At 36.8% G+C, this 19,572-nt stretch overlaps 1 protein-coding gene across 2 annotated transcripts in view; it reads right to left on the bottom strand.

Moving 5' to 3' along the window:
* The window catches only part of SMCHD1 (structural maintenance of chromosomes flexible hinge domain containing 1), a 148,007-nt gene that overhangs the window by 110,284 nt on the left and 18,151 nt on the right, over window positions 1-19,572 (bottom strand). The window contains exons 6-7 of one of the 2 annotated variants that reach the window (XM_082698930.1): window positions 1,093-1,207; window positions 854-973 (exon numbers count right to left, since the gene is read on the bottom strand). The exons of the other annotated variant lie outside the window; for it this stretch is intronic. Coding sequence (XP_082555056.1) covers window positions 854-973; window positions 1,093-1,207 — 235 coding nt within the window. The remainder of the gene's footprint in view (window positions 1-853; window positions 974-1,092; window positions 1,208-19,572) is intronic. 2 annotated transcript variants of the gene reach the window in all.

Genomic DNA, 19,572 nt, shown 5'->3' with positions numbered 1-19,572 from the left:
ATATTAAAAAAAAAAAAAAGCCCTGTGAGCATATAAGTTAGACTAGAAATTCAACTAGAAATTTCTTCCCAGAATGAGACAATTTTTAAGTTTCCTATACATTTTTTACAACTTGTTTTACAATCAGAAAAGAATTTAAGAAGCTCAAAATTACTTTAAAATAAAGATTTTAGGGGCACCTAGTTGTCTCAGTGGGCACAGCACATGACTCTTAAGTCTCCATGTCATGAGTTCAAGCCCCATGTTGGGCATGAAGCCTACTTAAGAATAATAATTAAAAAAAAAAAAAAAGAATAATAATTCTTAAAAAACATTAAAAAAAATTCTAAACTGTTTCAAGTGGAGAAAAGTTGAATCATACAATAAATACTATATACTCATCACCATGATACAAATTTGTTAACATTATACTTACTAAAATTGGAATCTAATTACAAATATCTAACAGATATAAATAACTCATTTATTTCTCTGGAGCTCTGATTTCCTAAAAGCCTATCATCCTGTAACTGTTTTCTACTCTAACTTGAAACTGTTAGACCAAAAAAGATTTAAAAATTCAATCTCAATATAAGGAAAAAAGTTTACAATCGTATGAGCAATTTCCGGGAACCTAGCTTTACGAGACAAGTTGCTGCCTGAAGACTTCCAGCCTGAAAAAGCATGTAAATAGTCACTTTTTGCTATTCACATGATTAAAGGAAAAAAATAAAAAATAACACAATTTGAAAATGTCATACCTTCAAGTTTTTAAAGCAAGAGTTTAAGTATCTTGGATAGAAATTGAAAGAAAAATTGTCTCTATCATCTGTCCATCAGTAACAACTTTATAACGAGTTACAATGTATCATACCTTTCTGTTTCTAATATATCCACTATATATTGCCTCTTTATTTTTCTCCTTCTTCTCAAAGTCTTCTTTAGAAAGCACAAGTTCATGAACATCTTGGGAATCTGCAGGTTTGCTTATCATCTGTTAAATATTAACAAGAGTACTTTAAAAATTCCTAAAAGTTAAACTGGTTAACACACTTAGAATCAACCTCAAAATATTTTTAATCAACTTTCATTTATAAGAAACCTTTTACTTACTCTGGCTGATTGTCCAACAAAGAAAACAGCCTGCTTGCCCCCAACACCAAAATAGGAAATATCACTATTTAAACTGCGTGGCACTGGTACTGGACGAACATATCCTGAATGATCACTAAAAATAAAACATTAATGCAGTGATTTTAAACAGGCTACTTAGGTACCAAAGGAAATTGTTATCGAACTTTTATTAAGTGTTAATAAAATTATCCCCAAGCTAGACAATACCCTTATTCAAGGTAAAGGAATCAGAACCCAAAGTCAAGATACCACCTAATCCAGCAGTTCTCAAAATATATTCCCCAGACCACCCGTTATAAGCATCACAAAAAACTCAAAAAATGCACATTCTTGGACCCACCCTACTAAATCATAAACTCTCTCAGCAAACAAGATTAAATAAATGCCTATATCCTTATCTATATTACTGCCCCTACAACTGTCCCTTCAAAATTGTTTACTGCTTCAAAACTTTAAAAAATATTCTCTGAAGAATATAGGAATTATAGCAAAGACATTCTTACTTCCATGTATCATGACAAAAGAACCTCTTATGGAACCATTAACACCACTCTGGAGAGTAGGCATCCGTGGTCTCTCAAAATATAGGCTAGGTGTCCATTCCCAATATCAGATATAAACAGAATTAGGGGTGAGGCCAGAACCCCTATTACACTCAATGGAAAAGCTAAACACTACATGTGGCATAGCTGGAAGAATTAGAAAACACAAAGATACACTGAAAGTATGTTCCCATAAGAAATTTAAAAAGAAAAGGAACAGAAAATGTCAAAGTGGGTATAAAAGACATGAAGGACCAAAGGAAAATATCTCACACAAGTGTAGAACTGGAAAGAAGAGAAAATGGAAAAACTACAAATATATTGGTTGACAGAGCTGGGAAATGCAGGAAATAGGGAGAAGTTGTAAAAGAATGAAACTCTCAGTCATAAGATGAGTAAGTTCTGAAGATCTAGCACTAACACTCTATTGTATAACTGAAATCTGCTAAGAGAATAAAACTTAAAAAAAAAAAAAAAAGGTAAATATGTGAGGTAATGAATGTGTCAATTAACTAGAGGGAAGGAATCCTGTTTAAAAGAAAGCCAGCAGTGCCTGAGTGGCTCAGTGGGTTAAGCCTCTGCCTTTGGCTCAGGTCATGATCTCAGGGTCCTGGGACAGAGCCCTGCATTGGGCTCTCTGCTAGGTGAAGAGCCTGCTTCCCACCCCTCCCTGTCTGCCGCTCTGCCTGCTTGTGATTACTCTCTCTGTCAAATAAATAAAATCTTAAATTAAAAAAAAAAAAAAAGAAAACCAGAATACAGTTCAATATTTAATATATATCAATGTAAAAGGTGTAAGAACAAAAGATCAAGACAGTAAATGACAAGGATATTACTGCTGTGATGTACTAATACTGTATGTGAAGTGGATGTGAAATGGCATATTACTTAAGATAGACTATGACAAATTAAAGATATATATTTTTAATCCTAAAATTATAGTAAAACAAGAGTAACAACCAGTAATCCAACAAAGGAAAGAAATAAAATAGAATTACACACACGAGACACTCAATTTTAAATAAGTCGGGGGAAAAATAAAGAACAGACATAACAATAATTGCAGTGAATGTAATTGGTCTAAATCCCCAATTAAGCAGAGAAAACTTTAAGACACAACTATATGTTGCCTACTATAAAGTGACAACAGGTTAAAAATTTGGAAAAAGACTTTGCATCCTAACACTAATGTAAAGAAAGCTGGAGTTGCTATATTAACATCAAACAAAGTAGATAGAAGATTATCACCAGGACATGAAGAACATGAAAACAAATACATGGGTAAATTAAATAGGTCACCCTTCTCCTCTTGGAGTTTTTAAAATTATAGTAGATTGCTGAAATCAAAATAACACTATTTGATATGGTTCTCAATGTACATAGAGATAATACTTAAAAGAACTAAATTACAGGGCACCTGAGTGGCTCAGTTGGTTAAGCATCTGCCTTTGGCTCAGGTCATGATCCCAGTGCCCTAGGATCAAGCCCCACATCAGGGTTCTTGCTCAGCCAGGAGTCTGCTTCTCCCTCTCCCTCTGCCCTATCCGTCAACACCCACCACCAAGCCCCCACTCATTCTCTCTCTCTGATAAATGAATAAAATCTTTAAAAGAAAGAAAGAAAGAAAGAAAGAAAGAAAGAAAGAAAGAAAGAAAGAAAGAAAGAAAACTAAATTATAAATGGGAGAGTGTTAAGGAACCTAAATAACTTGGGAATATTTCACTTTCAAGTCACTTTAGGTGGTAAAATACCTTACTAGTACAATGTAATGTGGTTTTTTTTTTTTTTAAAGATTTTATTTATTTATTTGACAGACAGAGATCACAAGTAGGCAGAGAGGCAGGCAGAGAGAGAGAGAGAGAGAGGGAAGCAGGCTCCCTGCGGAGCAGAGAGCCCAATGCGGGGCTCGATCCCAGGACCCTGAGATCATGAACCGAGCCGAAGGCAGCAGCCCAACCAACTGAGCCACCCAGGCGCCCCAATGTAATGTTTTATATATACAGTATTACCTACAGGGATTGCTAAAAAACAAAAACAAAATGAAAAAATACTCAAAATCACTTTATAAAGAAAAAAGTAAAATATGGAATAGTAAAATATGTTCAAGTAATCCATAAAAAGGTCAGAAAAGAAAAATAAAAAATAAAGGAAACAGAAATTATAACATTACACACAAGTCCTATTACATATACCAGTAGTCAAGTAAATGTAATGATGCAAACACACTAAATAAAATTGGCAGAGTGACCCATTAAAAAAAGTTACAAGAAACTCATTTCAAATATAATGATACAAGTAGGTTTAAAGAAAATGGATGAGAAAAGACATACCAGATAAACCTGAGTGAAAAGAATAGCTGACAAACAGCACATAAAATACTCTTCAGAGCAAGAAAATTACCAGGGACAGAAGAGTATTACATAATGATAAAAGGATGTACTTACCAAGAATGCATAACAATTCTGTGTATACACAAAATAACACAAGTTCAAAATACACAAAGCAAAAATTCAGAGAACTGAAAAAAGAAATAAATACACTTGCAAATAAGGGGGGGGGGGACTTCAATAAACCTATCTTAGTCACGACCACACAGAAAACCAACAAGGACATAAAAGTAGTTCTTTTATAATAACATCAACCAACGGGATCAAACTGACATTTACAGAACACTCCTCCCAACAACAGCAGAATACATATTCTTTTCAAGAACACATAGAAAATTCCCCAAAACAGATTGTATCCTGGAGCACAAAACAATCTTGACAAATTTAAAAGAGTATATATAGAGTATGTTCTCTGACCATAATAAAAATCAAACTAGACATCAACATAAAGACAAGAGGAAATATGTTAAGAACACTTGGAAACTGAATAACATCTTCCTAAAACAATCTATGGATCAAATAACAAGTTGCAAAGGAAATAAAAAATACACCAAACTGTAGGCATATGAATATATAGCATTATCAAAACGTAGGCTATCGTGAAAGTAGTTCTTAAAAGAAAATTTATAGGGATGCCCGGGTAGCTCAGTGGGTTAAGTGTCTGACTCTTGATTTGGGCTCCAGTCATATCTCAGGGTTGTGAGATCAAGCTCTGTGCCAGGTTCCACGTGGTCATGGAGCTTGCTTAAAAGTCATTCTCTCTCTCTCTCTCTCTCCCTCTGCCTCTCCCCTACCTCCCGCTCTGAAAAAGAAAAGGAAAAAGAAAAAGAAAATTCACAGCGCAAAATATTCACTTTAGATTATTGATTTGAGACTTGTCTAAGATTCCACAAGAATCTTGGGGCACCTGGGTGGCTCAGTGGGTTAAAGCCTCTGCATTCGGCTCAGGTCACGAGCCCCGAGTCGAGCTCTCTTTTGCGGGGAGCCTGCTTCCCCCCCTCTCTCTGCCTGCCTCTCTGAATACTTGTGATCTCTGTCTGTCAAATAAATAAAAATCTTTAAAAAAAAAATTCCACAAGAATCTTTTCTACAGGGGCGCCTGGGTGGCTCAGTGGTTTGGGCTGCTGCCTTCGGCTCGGGTCATGATCTCAGGGTCCTGGGATCGAGTCCCGTGTCAGACTCCCTGCTCCGCAGGAAGCCTGCTTCCCTCTCTCGCTCTCTCTCTCTGCCTGCCTCTCTGCCTACTTGTGATCTCTGTCAAATAAATAAATAAAATCTTTAAAAAAAAAAAAAAGAAAAGTAAAACATTAAAAAATAAAATTAAAAAAAAATCTTTTCTACAAAAAAATCAAAATAAAACTAAAGCAAGGACATAAAGAAAGAGCAGAAATCAAAGAATTTGAAAAGAAAAAAATTTGCAATCGAAAAAAATTTAATTTATCAAACATTGTTTCTTTGAAATGTTACCAATTACTATACACTAATAAACTTGAAAATTTAATGAAATGGACTAACTCCAAGTAAAATATAACTTACAAAACTAAGTCAATAAGTAATATTATAACTCTGCTAACAAAATCAAAGTAATAGTTTAAAAGTCCTTCTGTAAGAAGCTTAACATACCCAAATGGCTTCCAAAGTGAGTTTTAAAACTCAAACTTAAAACAAAAACAAAACAAAACTCAAACTTTCATAAGTGAAGTATGAATAAATAAATACAATCTCTTTAGAAAGCAATTTACTGAGGCACCTGGGTAGCTCAGTCAGAAAGCATCTGACTTAGGCTCAGGTCATGATCGTACAGTCCCACATTGGGCTCCCTGCTCAGCAAGGAGTTTGCTTCTCCCTCTGTTCCTCCCCTATCCCAGCTCGTGCACGCTCTCGCTTGCTCACTCTCTCGCTCAAATAAATGAATACTATCTTTAAAAACAACAACAATTTGCCATTACCTTGTATACTGGAACTTTCATCTTTATAACCCACAAAGTTCCCTTCTAGGTACCTAAGAACTTCTGTAAATTTGGACTAGCAAACATACATAACACTGTATAACAGCATACACACATATGCACACACAATTATACAACTTACAAGACAGTATTACTCATAATGCCAAATGTAGTAGGGGAAGCCAAATGCCCACTGACTGGAGACTAGATTAAATACAGTATGATTTCTTTTAAATATACACAAAAGGATATTTTGTGGTTATGAAAAAAATGAACTACAGACCCACATAAAGTTGAAATCTTAGTAACCTAGTATTAAGTGAAAATACAAGTCCTTCGTAGAATTACAAATAGTATAATTATCCTTTTTTTGCAGCATCAAAAAATAAGCAAAATTAGATTTATAAAAAAATAAGGAAATAGGGATTTTGTCTGCCTTTGGCTCAGGTCATGATCCCAGGGTACTGGGATCAAATCCTGCATCAGGCTTCTTGCTCAGTGAGGAGCCTGCTTCTCCCTCTGTCTGCCGCCACTCCTGCTTGTGTGTTCTGTCTCTGACAAATAAATAAAATACAATCTTAAAAAAAATAAGGAAATAAAAATTCAAAACAGTGATTCACTTTGGTGAGAAGAAAAAAAAACAGAATAAGGGAGGGGCACACAGATGTACATTACAGAAAATGTGCTACTTACTGGTTTGGGTGGTAAATTCTGGTTATTCAGCTTATTAAATTTTTCAATAAATAAACCTTAAAAAATTCAATGCCTGAATTGATGAACTGTTATAAATTGTAATTTGTAATTAATTGTAATTAGTCAAATTCTATGAACCTGATGTCTATTAAGAAAAATAAGGAGGCGCCTGGGTGGCTCAGTGGGTTAAAGCCTCTGCCTTCAGCTCGGGTCATGATCTCGGGGTCCTGAGATCGAGGCCTGTATCGGGCTCTCTGCTCAGCGGGGAGCCTGCTTCCTCCTCTCTCTCTCTCTGCCTGCCTCTCTGCCTACTTGTGATCTATCTCTCTCTGTCAAATAAATAAATAAAAGCTTAAAAAAAAAATAAGAAAAATAAGAAGTAAATGGGTTTAGGGTGTCTGGCTGAAGCACCAACCTCTTGTTCTTGAGATTGTGTGTTCAAGCTCCACACTGGGTGTAGAGATAACTTAAAAATTTAAAAAAAAAAATTTTTTTTAAGTAAATGGGTTCTAAGACTTTAATTACCATGGCAATACTTCTAGGAAACAGGCTAAAAATACCTGACCCCAAATACTATCCTAAAACATATAAGTAAGTACATAAAAGTTTAGAGAGAGAGCAGCTCCAAGATAAAACAACACGCATGTACTTAAATTGATTCAAGACTAAGAAATTCTGTTAACTGATAAGGAATGGACATAGTCACCAGGAAGTAAGTCTCCCTTTCAACCCAAACCATCCATACAACTCTAACCCAGGGAAAAACCTAATCATGGCAAATAAGATTGTGAATATAAATTTCATTTCAGATTTCCATAATTAAATCCAGAAAATTTCCTGTACTCACACTCAAGGATTATATAAATACCCCTTCATGAAAGTAAGGAAAAGAGGAAGATAATCTGACCTCAAGATAAATCTTGCATTGTAGAAGCAATCCTTTGGAGAATTTAGAAAGTCACCTGCCTCAGGAATAAATTCATATCACAGTCCAAAAGAATTTCAAAACACATCTCAATCAAATACTTGATACAATATAAAATGACACTATATCTTTTCAAAGTAAGAGTGTTCCATTAGAAGAGAGAAACAAAATCTGAAAGGAAACAAATCACAAAAGGTGTTGAAAGTAAGAAAAAGGAACAGGAGGTGTAATCAAATTAGTAAAAAGAAACTAAAAAACAATATATAAGTGGTGCCCAGGAAATAGGGTAGAGTGACTACATATGTATATTTACATCTCACTGTCTCACTCTACCAAAGGAATAATAACCCCACAATAAAACCTTCACCTCCAACAAACTGACAAATGGCCACAGATCCCTATTAGAGCTTCTGGAATAAGTCTGTGTGACACAACAAAAATAACCAAATTAAAGCAGGATGTCTAAATGTTACATACTCATTCTCTGAATTCAAATAATACAAATATCAAGATAAATGAAAGCTCATCTTCACAGAAATACACTGAAGACACAGGAGCTTTTTCTTTGGGAAAATCCTGTTGAGAGTCCATTTCCACAACCTAAAAAAATGGCAAGGGAAGTGGGCCATGTGGCATGGTATTTTTATTTAAAAAAAAAAAATGGCTAAGTTGAGAAACTTTTAATTGCTAATTAAGTTGAAAGTGCAGAAAGTAGCACTAATCCAACATACATCTGAATTAGGACCACCCAGCATACTTCTTCTTTCCACAAAATAATTAAATGAACACATAGTATTACAATTATGTTCTAGGTATCTAATTTGACTTCTAAGGCAATGATTATAACAGAGCCTACGTGATGATGAGCACATTTTTTAGGTTCAAGTAATGTTGCACATGTAAAGAGAGGTTTGGATTACAGGGGTGAATACATATGTCAAAAATCAGTTAAGAGAGTGACCACTTCTATAAAGGTAAAGTAAGGACCTATGAAAACCCGAACATTGATAAAACCAATGAAAACATCTGAAAGCACTGTCAAAAATCAACATTTTCAGAACTCTATTAACCAAAGGCTTGGAACAATCGAAGGAGTGTTTCTTCAAGATACACAGATGAATCTCAGTGAGAACAGTGAGCTCTGTGATGTTTTAACATGCAGTATTCCATTTTCTTCTCACCAGTTCTATAGAAGCCTTGAAAACTGAGAGCCCTGAATCATGGTGAAAACCAGCCAGCCGGGCAGGAGTCACTGGAGTAAATTTGGAGTTCCCTCAAAGCCCTTCCCCATACAACTGGCATTATTAGAGTTCTCTGACTTATGCCTAGGAACCTCCACTTGCAAGCTCTGTCTTTACTCAACCTAACTCAGAACTTGATCACTGTGAACCACTTTTTGCAGTTGGTCATTTGTCAAAAACAGTTAGTGGCAACGGTTTATGATCACAGCTGACTAAGGCAATCAAGAGAATATAAAGAATCTGGCCAAAAACTTACAAGGAAAATCTGGAGAATGAGAGATCCTTAGTGATTTTTAAAAGCTCCAGAATAGGCTTAAGGGGAGACAAGATGGCAGATGAGTAGGAGACCTCATTTCATCCGGTCCCTTAACTTTAGCTAACTATCAAATCATTCTGAATACCTATGAATTCAACTACAGATATAAGAAAAGAATTGCTGAAACTCTACAAAAGAAAATCAACCACTTTTTGCAAGGTAGGAGGTACAGAGAAGTGAATCTAAGGGCATGGGATATAGCTGAAGATAAATGGCTGGGGAGGGAGCTTCTGTAGGCCAGCTACTAGAAAGTGATTTGTCCCAGAGCAAAAAATCAGAACTTTTAGAAATCTGCTCCAGTGAGAGATGTCCCTGCCTGAAAGGTGCTCAGCTGGTAAAGTGGGGCAGAATCCTAGGTGGGACAGTGTGGTCTCAGGATCCCTGGGGTCAAAGAAAGAATGGGAGTGTCTGTGGGGCAGGGAAACTGGTTTTGTTCAGCAAGGCTGGAAGGGGGCTCTCAGCGGAGTTTGCCATAAACCACATACTGCAGCATGATCCAGAAAAAGTTCTCTGTGCGGAGGCCCTGCAAAGGGCAGAAACATGGTGACCCTTCTCCTCCCCCTAGGGCAGATCAGTGAGGACAAGCACTGCAGTAATCTGCAGACTTTGGTTCACATAAAAGGGAAGACGGCTTATTCCTGAGGTTTTACTAAAGAAAGGGGACCAGAATCCTTCAGCTCTGACTGGAGATAGAGCCCCTCTATCCTCTCAAGAGGCATGGAAAGCCTTCAGGTAACAAAAACCACATAGAGCAAGCAGAAGCAGCTTACACTGAGCCTGGCTCCCTGGCAAGGGGTGGTACAACTCCACCAAAGCGAAGACACCTGAGAATCAGCACAAAAGACCCCACCCCCAGAAGACCAGCTCCAGTCCAAGTTTATGGAGGACACAGGCCTGCAAAACTCTAGCACTAGGGGAAAATAGTATATAGAATTCAAGGGTTTCATTTACCTTTCAGGGTAAATTTTTCCTTTTCTTCCTATTCAACTAGTTTCTTATTTTATCAACTGTTTTTAAGTCCTTTTTTAGCTTTCATTTTTTACATTTACATTTTTAAAGACATATTCTTTATTTTTTGGCTTACTTTCACTGTATTCAATTTTCTTTTCTTTTCTTTTTTTTTGTGTGTATATATATATATATATATATATGTTTTCATTTCTTTACATTTTGGGCCTTCTAACAAACAGACCAAATACACACAAGACCAACTGGATCACCGTTTTGTCCACCTGAGAGATTATATTTTCTCTTCCCCACCCCCTTTTTGTTTTTTGGTTTCTGACCTCTGAATTTGTCTAGTATGTATTTCACTTGGGTTGTGGTTGACATTTTTTATTTTGTTCTCTTGTTCATCTATTCTTCTTTGGGCAAAATGACTAAAAGAAAGAATTCCCAACATAAATAAAGAACTAGAGGTAATACTCTCTGTCACAGATCTATTAAGAATATAAGTAAAATGTCACAGCTGAACTTCAGGAAAACAATTCTAAAGTTACCAGCTGCACTTGAAAAAAGCATAAAGACACTAGAAAATCTCTTAGTGCAGAAATAAAATCTAATCAGACTAAAATTAAAAATGCTCTGAGATGAAGTCTAAATTGGTGACTCTAATAGCTAGGGTAAATCAGGCAGAAGAGAGAGTAAGTGACAGGGAAGGTAAGTTGATGGAAAGGAAGGAAGCTGAGGAAAAGAGAAAAACAACAAATGGACCATGAGGGGAGACTTCAAGAAATCAATAATACCATAACACAAAACAATATTAGAAGTATTGAGTGTCCCTGAGGAAGAAGAGGGAGGTGGGCAGAAGGTATATTAGAGCAAATCCAAAGGCAGAGAGGACTCTTCTCAAAATCAATAAAGAAAGATCAACTCCCCAACATATAATGGTGAAGCTTGAACATTTCAAAGACAAAAAGAAAATCCTGAAAGCAGCTTGGGACAAGAGGTACTTAACCTATAAGGGTAGAAACGTAAGGCTGGCACCATACCTGTCCACAGAGGCATGACAGGCCAGAAAGGGTGGGCATGATATATCCAGGGTACTAAATGAGAAAAACATGCAGCTAAAAATACTTTATCCACCAAGGCTCTCACTCAAAATGGAAGAAGAAATAAAGAGCTTCCAGGACAAATAGAAATTAGAAGATTTTGTGAACACTAAACCAGCCTGGCAAGAAATATTAAAGGAGATCCTGTAAGCAAAGAGACAGTCCAAAAATAACATACACCAGAAACAAACAATCTACAAAAACAGGGACTTTACTGGTAATACAATGGCACTAAAATTCTTATTTTCAATAATTACTCTGAATGTAAATGGGATGAACGCTCCAATCAAAAGACACAGGGTATCAGATTGGATAAAAAAGCAAGACCCACCCATATAGTATCTATAAGAGACTCATTTTAGACTTAGACACTTCCAGACTGAAAGTGAGGGAATGGGTAACAATTTATCATCTTTTGACTAATGGACACCAAAAGAATGCTGGGTAGCAATCTTCATATCAGACAAATTAGATTTTAAACCAAGGACCATACTAACGGATGAAGAGGAACACTATATCATACTTACATGGTCTACCCAACAAAAAGATCTGACAAATATAAATATTTGTGCTCCTAACTTGGGAGCAGCCAACTATATAAGCCAATTAATAACCAAATTAAAGAAACACATTGATAATAACACAATAATAGCTGGGGACTTCAATGCCCTACTCACAGCAACGGACAGATCATCTAAGCAGAAGATCAATAAAGAAACAAGGGCTCTGAATGATACACTGGACCAGATGGACTTCACTGATATATACATAGCATTCCATCCTAAAGTAACAGAATACAAATTCTTTGTGAGTGCACATGGAATATTCTCCAGAATGGATAACAAACTGGGTCACAAATCAGGTCTCAACCAATACCAAAAGATTGGGATTATTCCCAATATGAAATATGAAAATATCTTATTTTCAGACCACAATGCTTTGAAACTTGAACTCAATCACAAGAAACATATAAACTACCAAACTGAAACAGGAAGAAGTAGAAAATCTGAATAGACCCATAGCCAGAAAGGAAACTGAAGGAGTAATCAGAAATCTCCTAAAAAACAAGAAAGTCCAGGGCCAGATGGCTGCCCAGGGAAATTCTACCAAACATTTAAAAGAACCTATTCTACTGAAGCTGTTTCAAAAAATGGAAATGGAAGGAAAATTTCCAAACTCATTTCACAAGGCCATCAATACCTCAATCCCAAAACAGACCCCATGAAAAAGGAGAATTACAGACCAATATCCCTGATGAACACAGATGCCAAAAGTCTCAACAAGATACTAGCCAAATGGGGTGCCTAGGTGGCTCAATCGGTTAAGGGTCTGCCTTTGGCTCAAGTCATGATCCAAGGGTCCTGGGATCGAGCCCTGCATCAAGCTCCCTGCTCAGTGGGAAGCTTGCTTCTCCCTCTGCTTCTTCCCCCTGCTTGTGCTCTCTCTCTATCAAATAAATAAAGTCTTTAAAATAATAAAAAAAAAGATACTAGCCAATAGAATCCAACAGTATATAAAAAGGATTATTTACCATAATCAAGTGGGATTTATTCCTGGGATACAAGGGTGGTTCAACATCTACTAATCAATCAACATGATAGATCACATTAATAGAGGATAAGAACCATATGATCCTCAATTTATGCACAAAAACCATTTGACAAAATATGATCCTCGATTTATGCAGAAAAACCATTTGACAGCATCCTTTCTTGTTTAAAACTCTCCGCAGTGTAGGGTAGAGGGAACATACCTCATTATCATAAAAGCCATCTATGAAAAAGCCCACAAAGAATATCATTCTCAATGGGGAAAAACTGGGCTTTCCCCCTAAGGTCAAGAACACGACAGGGATGCCCACTCTCACCACTGTTGTTCAACATAGTACTAGAAGTCCTAGCTTCAGCAATCAAGCAACAACAAAAAAATAAATGGCGTTCAAATTGGCAAGGAAGTTGTCAAACTCTCACTCTTTGCAGATGGCATACTTTATGTGGAAAACCCAAAAGACTCTGCTCCAAAAGTGCTAGAACTCATACAGGAATTCAGCAATGTGGCAGTATATAAAATCAATGCATAAAGATCAGTTATATTTCTATATACTAACAGAGAGGCAGAAAAAAGAGAAATTAAGGAACTGATCCCATTTACAATTGAACCAAAACCCATAAAAAAACCTATGAATAAACCTAACCAAAGGATCTGTACTCTAAAATCTAGAGAATACACAGGGGCTCCTGGGCGGCTCAATCAGTTAAGTGTCTGCCTTCTGCTCAGGTCATGATCACCTGGTCCTAGGATCTAGCCCCCTATGGTGCTCCCTCCTCCATGGGAAGCCTGCTTCTCCCACTCCCTCTGCCCTGCTTGTGCTCTCTTTCTCAGTCTATCTCAAATAAACAAAATCTTTAAAAATAAAAATCAAATAAATAAAAAAAAAAACAACTACAGAACACTTATGAAAGAAATTGAGGAAGGCACAAAGAAATGGAAAAACATTCCATGCTCATGGATTGGAAGAACAAATATTATTAAAATGTCCATGTTACCCAATGCAATCTACACATTCAATGCAATCCCTATTAAAATACCATTAGCATTTTTCAGAGCTGGAACAAATAATCCTAAAATCTTCATGGAATCAAAAAAGACCCTAAAGGGGCGCCTGGGTGGCTCAGTGGGTTAAGCCGCTGCTTTCAGCTCAGGTCATGATCTCAGGGTCTGGGATCGAGTCCCGCATCCAGCTCTCTGCTCAGTGGGGAGCTTGCTTCCTCCTCTCTCTCTCTGCCTGCCTCTCTGCCTATTTGTGATCTCTCTCTGTCAAATAAATAAGTAAAATCTTAAAAAAAAAAAAAAAAGACCCTAAATAGCCAAAAAATGTTGAAAAAGAAAACCAAAGTTGGTGGCATCACAATTCAAGACTTCAAGCTATATTACAAAGCTGTAATAATCAAGACAGTCTGGTACTGGCAGAAACAGACACACAGATCAATGGAACATAACAGAGAATCCAAAAATGGACCCACAACTCTATGGTGAACTTATCTTTGACAAAGCAGGAAAGAATATCCAATGGAAAAAGGACAGTCTCTCTTCAATAAATGGTGCTGGGAAAATTGGACAGCAACATGCAGAAAAAAAAACTGGACCACTTTCTTATATTTTCTTATATATTCCATACACAAAGATAAACCCAAAATGGATGAAAAGACCCAAATGTGAGATAGGAATTAATCAAAATCCTAGGGAAGAACACAGGCAGCAATCTCTTTCATCTCAACCACAGCAACTTCTTGCTAGACATGTCTCCAAAGGCAAGGGAAACAAAAGCAAAAATCACCTTTTGGAACTTCATCAAGATAAAAAGCTTCTGCACAGTTAAGGAAAAAGTCAATAAAACTAAAATGCAACTTATGGAATGGGAAAAGATATTTGCAAATGACATATCAGATAAAGGGCTAGTATCCAAATCTATAAACAACCTATTAAACTCAGCACCCCAAAAAACAATCCAGTCAGAAATGGGCAGAAAACATGAACAGACATTTGTCCAATGAAGACATAGAAATGGCCAACAGACAGATGAAAAAACGTTCCACATCACTTGGCATCAAGGAAATACAAATCAAAACAACAATGAGAGGGAACCCCTGGTGGATCAGTTAATGAGGCATCTGCCTTCAGCTCAGGTCATGATCCCAGGCTCCTGGGTTCAGCTTCCTGCATCAGGCTCCTTGCTCAGCAGGGAGACTGCTTCTCCCTCTGCCTGCCACTCTCCCTGCTTGAGCTTGCTCACTTTCTCTTGCTTTTTCTCTGACAAATAATATCTTTAAAAAAAGAAGAAGAAGAAGAAGAAAACCCACAATGAGATACCACCTCACACCAGTCAGAACGGCTAAAATTAACAACTCAGGAAATAACACATGTTGGCAAGGATGTGGAGAAAGGGGAACCCTCTTACATTATTGGTAGGAATGCAAACTGATGCAGCCACTCTGGAAAACAGTATGAAGATTCCTCAAAAAGTTAAAAATAGAGCTACCCTATGACTCAGCAAATGCACTACTAGGTATTTACCCCAAAGATACAAATGTAGTGATCTGAAGGGGCACCTATACCCCAATGTTCATAGCAGCAATGTCCACAATAGCCAAAATGTGGAAAGAGCCAAGATGTCCATCGACAGATAAATGAATAAAGACGACATGGTATAGGGGCACCTGGGTGGCTCAGTGGATTAAGCCGCTGCCTTCAGCCCAGGTCATGGTCTCAGGATCCTGGGATTGAGCCCCACGTCGGGCTCTCTGCTCAGTAGGGAGCCTGCTTCCCTCTCTCTTTGCCTGCCTCTCTGCCTACTTGTGCTCTGTCAAATAAATAAATAAAATCTTTACAAAAAAAAAAAAAAAAAAAGGAAGACATGGTATATATATACGATGGACTATTACTCAGCCATTAGAAAGGATGATTACTTACCATTTACATCAATGCGGAGGGTATTACACTGAGCAAAATAAGTCAATCATAGAAAGACAATTCTCATATAGTTTCATTCATATGTGGAATGTAAGAACAGTACAGAGGATTATAGGGGAAGGGAGGGAAAACTTAAAGAGAAGTCATCAGGGAGGGAGAAAAACCATGAGAGACTCTTAACAGTAGGTAACTAACTGAGGGTTGCTGGAGGGGAGGGGTGAGGGGATGAGGTAATTGCATGATGGGCATTAAAGAAGGCACGTGATGCAATGAGTACTGGGTATTATACACAACTGATGAATTAACTATATCTGAAATTAATGATACATTATACATTGGCTAATTGAATTTTTAAAAATAATACAAATAAAAGCTCCAGGATATTCATAAGACTAGAAAACATTACACTCATATGCAGGACTATATACATGCTCAAGAAAGCATGCAGAAGGTACTAATCTCTCATTTCTGGCTGACATTGAGGTTCTGTGCAAGCAAGAAATGAAGACTAAGGCAGAGTTGTAAACCTCCTGCCAGAACATTGAAAACATACTCCACTATGCAAACAGATATGCATCCCTTGACAAAAGCTTGGAAGACTTGGTTCCAGACATTTAGGGAAAATGTCCAATCATTACCTGACCACTAAAGCTACACAGAGATTTCAGTGGCAACACAAGATAAAGAATACAGATGCTACAGGAGCGCCTGGATAGCTCAGTTGGTTAAGCGTCTGCCTTCAGCTCACGTCATGATCCCAGAGTCCTGAGACAGAGCCCCACATCAAGCTCCCTGCTCAACAGGGAGGCTGCTTCTCTCTCTTATTCTGCCCCTCCTCCCTCATGTGTGGTTTCTCTCTAATAAATAAAAAATTTTTTAAAAAGTAGTGATGTTACAGAATTAGTTTAGAGGGTTAAGTACACAACAACAAACAGAAGAAACAAACAACAAGCCCTGGGGAGAGGGATGAATCTGACTGCCAGAACTGCCACACTATATTATTTAAACTGTCTTATTCTCAACAAAAAAAAACCTGAACCATGACAAAAATATTAAAGTACAGCCCATACACAGGGGAAAAAAGCAGTAAATATAAATTGTCTCAGAGAAAGCCTAGATACTGAACTTACTAGGCAAAAATTTAAATCAGGTATTTCATAAGGCATTCAAGTAACAGAAATCATAAAGTAAATAATGAAGGATGAGAACAGAGTTTCACCAAACAGAGCACAAGAGATAGAATTTTAAAAAAAGAACCAAATGGGACGCCTGGGTGGCTCAGTTGGTTAAGCAGCTGCCTTCAGCTCAGGTCATGATCCCAGCGTCCTGGGATCGAGTCCCACATCAGGCTCCTTGCTCTTCAGGGAGCCTGCTTCTCCCTCTGACTCTGCCTTCCACTCTGTCTGCCTGTGCTCGCTCTCTCTCTGACAAATAAATAAATAAAATATTTAAAAAAAAAAGAACCAAATGAAAGTTCTGCAATTTAAAGAAACAAAAACTGAAAGGTACTCATGAGTACATCTGATTTGGCAGAAGAATCAATGAACTTAAAAAGCAGGTCAAAGTACTCAGTCTGAGGAACAAAAAAAAAAGAATGAAGAAAAATGAACAGAACCCCAGAGACCTATAGGACACCATCAACCATATAAATACATGGATAATAGGAGCCAGAGAAGAAGAAAAGACAAAGATTGTTTGAAGAAATAATAGCCAAAAACTTCCCCAAATGTGATGAAAACCATTAATCTACAAATCGAAAAACCTCATCCACCACCAAATAGAATGAACTCAAAAAGACCCAAACCTAGACACATCAATATCAAACTATTAAAAGCTAGAAAACAAGAAACTTGAAAGCAGACAGAAGAGATTAGACACACACACAGGGATACTAGGTTAGATTAACAGCTGATTCTTCATCAGAAACCATGGAACCTTTGTAGGTTAACCTATTCAAAGTGTTAAAAAGGGGGAAAAAAAACTATCAACCTTCAAAAATGAAGGAGATAAGGTTAAGACATTCCCAGATAAACAAAAACTAAAGAAATCTGTTGCTAGTAGATCTGCCCAAAATAGTTACTAAAGACTGTCCTTTTTCAATTCTTTTGATTTAAAAATGCATAAAGCAGTAACTAGAAAACTGTTGATATAGTTATAATGTATAAAGATGTCATTTATATAAAAATAATAAAATGAAGCAGTGGGAGGGGATGAAACCACACAGGAGCAAAGGTTTTTGTTTTTTTTTTATGTTACTCACACTAAAATGGTATTAATCCAAACTGGATTGTAAGAGGGTAACTGTAATCCCTAGAAAAACCACTAAAAATTAGACTAACAACTGTTTAAAATATATTAATGATTAGTGAGTGAAGAAGAGGATGAGGGGACACAGAAGTGACTACAAAGGGTAAAGGTTTCTATTGGAGTGATGAAAATGTTCTGGAATCAGTTGTGATGCCTGCACCACTTTGTGACTATATTTGAAGCTACCGAACTATACATTTTAATATGGTGAATTTTATGGTATATGAATTATATGTCCATAAAAAATATTTTCAAAGAAGGTAAGCTTATGACATGTGAGCATTTCACTGTAGGTAAATTTTACCTCAAAAACAACAACAATAACAAAAGAGAAAGATAATGGTATCGATGCTTTAAGCATTAGGAGAGTGCTTTAGTGCTAAGCATTAGGAGAAGCATTAGGGTGGCTCAGTCATTAAGCATCTGCCTTCAGCCCAGGTCATAATCCCAGGATCCTGGAACTGAACCCCACATCGGGCTCCCTGCTCAGCAGGGAGTCTGCTTTTCCTTCTCCCCCATTTGTGTTCCCTCTCTCATTGTCTCTGTCAAGTAAATAAAATCTTAAAAAAAAAAAAAAAAAAAGCACTGGAAGAAAATTTATAGATATCTATACTTTATTTTGAATTAAAAAAATAAAATAAAATACCTGAACTGAAGATTAGTAGGATAGACAGATACGTGGGAAAGCAATGGTCAGTGGTAGAAAGTAGGCATGAGTATCTGGGTTTTCACCATAGAATTTCAACTGTTCTATAAGTTCAAAAATGTTCATAAAATGCTGAGGGAAAGAATAGTGCTGAAGAAACACTCAGATCCAGGTTGTGGACCTTTCTGCAAATAGCCTGAACTCCAAAAAAACAGTATCATTAAAGACACAAATGTCAAATTATTGTAGAATAAAAGAATCCAGAGAGACATGACAAAGGGGGTAAAAACCTGAATGTGGACATTATATATTTTGAATCAATGATAAATTTCTTGGTTTGACAGTAGTATTCTGGTTATGAGAACGTCCTCATGTGAAGGAGATACATGCTACAGTATTTAGTAGTAAAATGTCATAAAGAATGTAATTTACTTTCAAATGATTTAGGAAGAGAATGTATACATACGTATACATAGAAGACAACAAATGTGACAAAACATTAACAACTAATAAATCTAGGTGAAGGATATATGCTTGCTAATATCGCTCTTTCAACTTATTTGCTTTAACTTTTTCAAAATAGAAAGGGTAGGAGATAAGTAGTACCAAGGTGAGAGTTATAAAGAATATTGGCAAATTAGAACTCTCACCTCATCTCTCTCTATCTCCCCCTCATATACCACACTTGTGTCCTTCCACTGTCCCAAATAAAACAAGCTGATCATAATTTCACTGGCTGTCTTTGCTGGTGTGCTTTCTACTGGGAGTGCTCTTCCCCCAGATCTTCATTTGGCCGTTTTTCTTTAATCATTCAAGCTTCAACTTAAATGCAATCTCAAAGAGGCCCTCATCTACCACCTTAAGAGATGCCCGCCCATCAGGCTCTAACATAGTACCTGATATTTTCTTAACAACAATAATCTATAACTGGA

Source organism: Mustela nivalis, assembly GCF_964662115.1.
Source record: "Mustela nivalis genome assembly, chromosome: 14".
Lineage (NCBI taxonomy): Eukaryota > Metazoa > Chordata > Mammalia > Carnivora > Mustelidae > Mustela > Mustela nivalis.
Note: the sequence above shows the minus strand (reverse complement) of the source record. Positions and strands in the feature narration are given on the sequence as shown.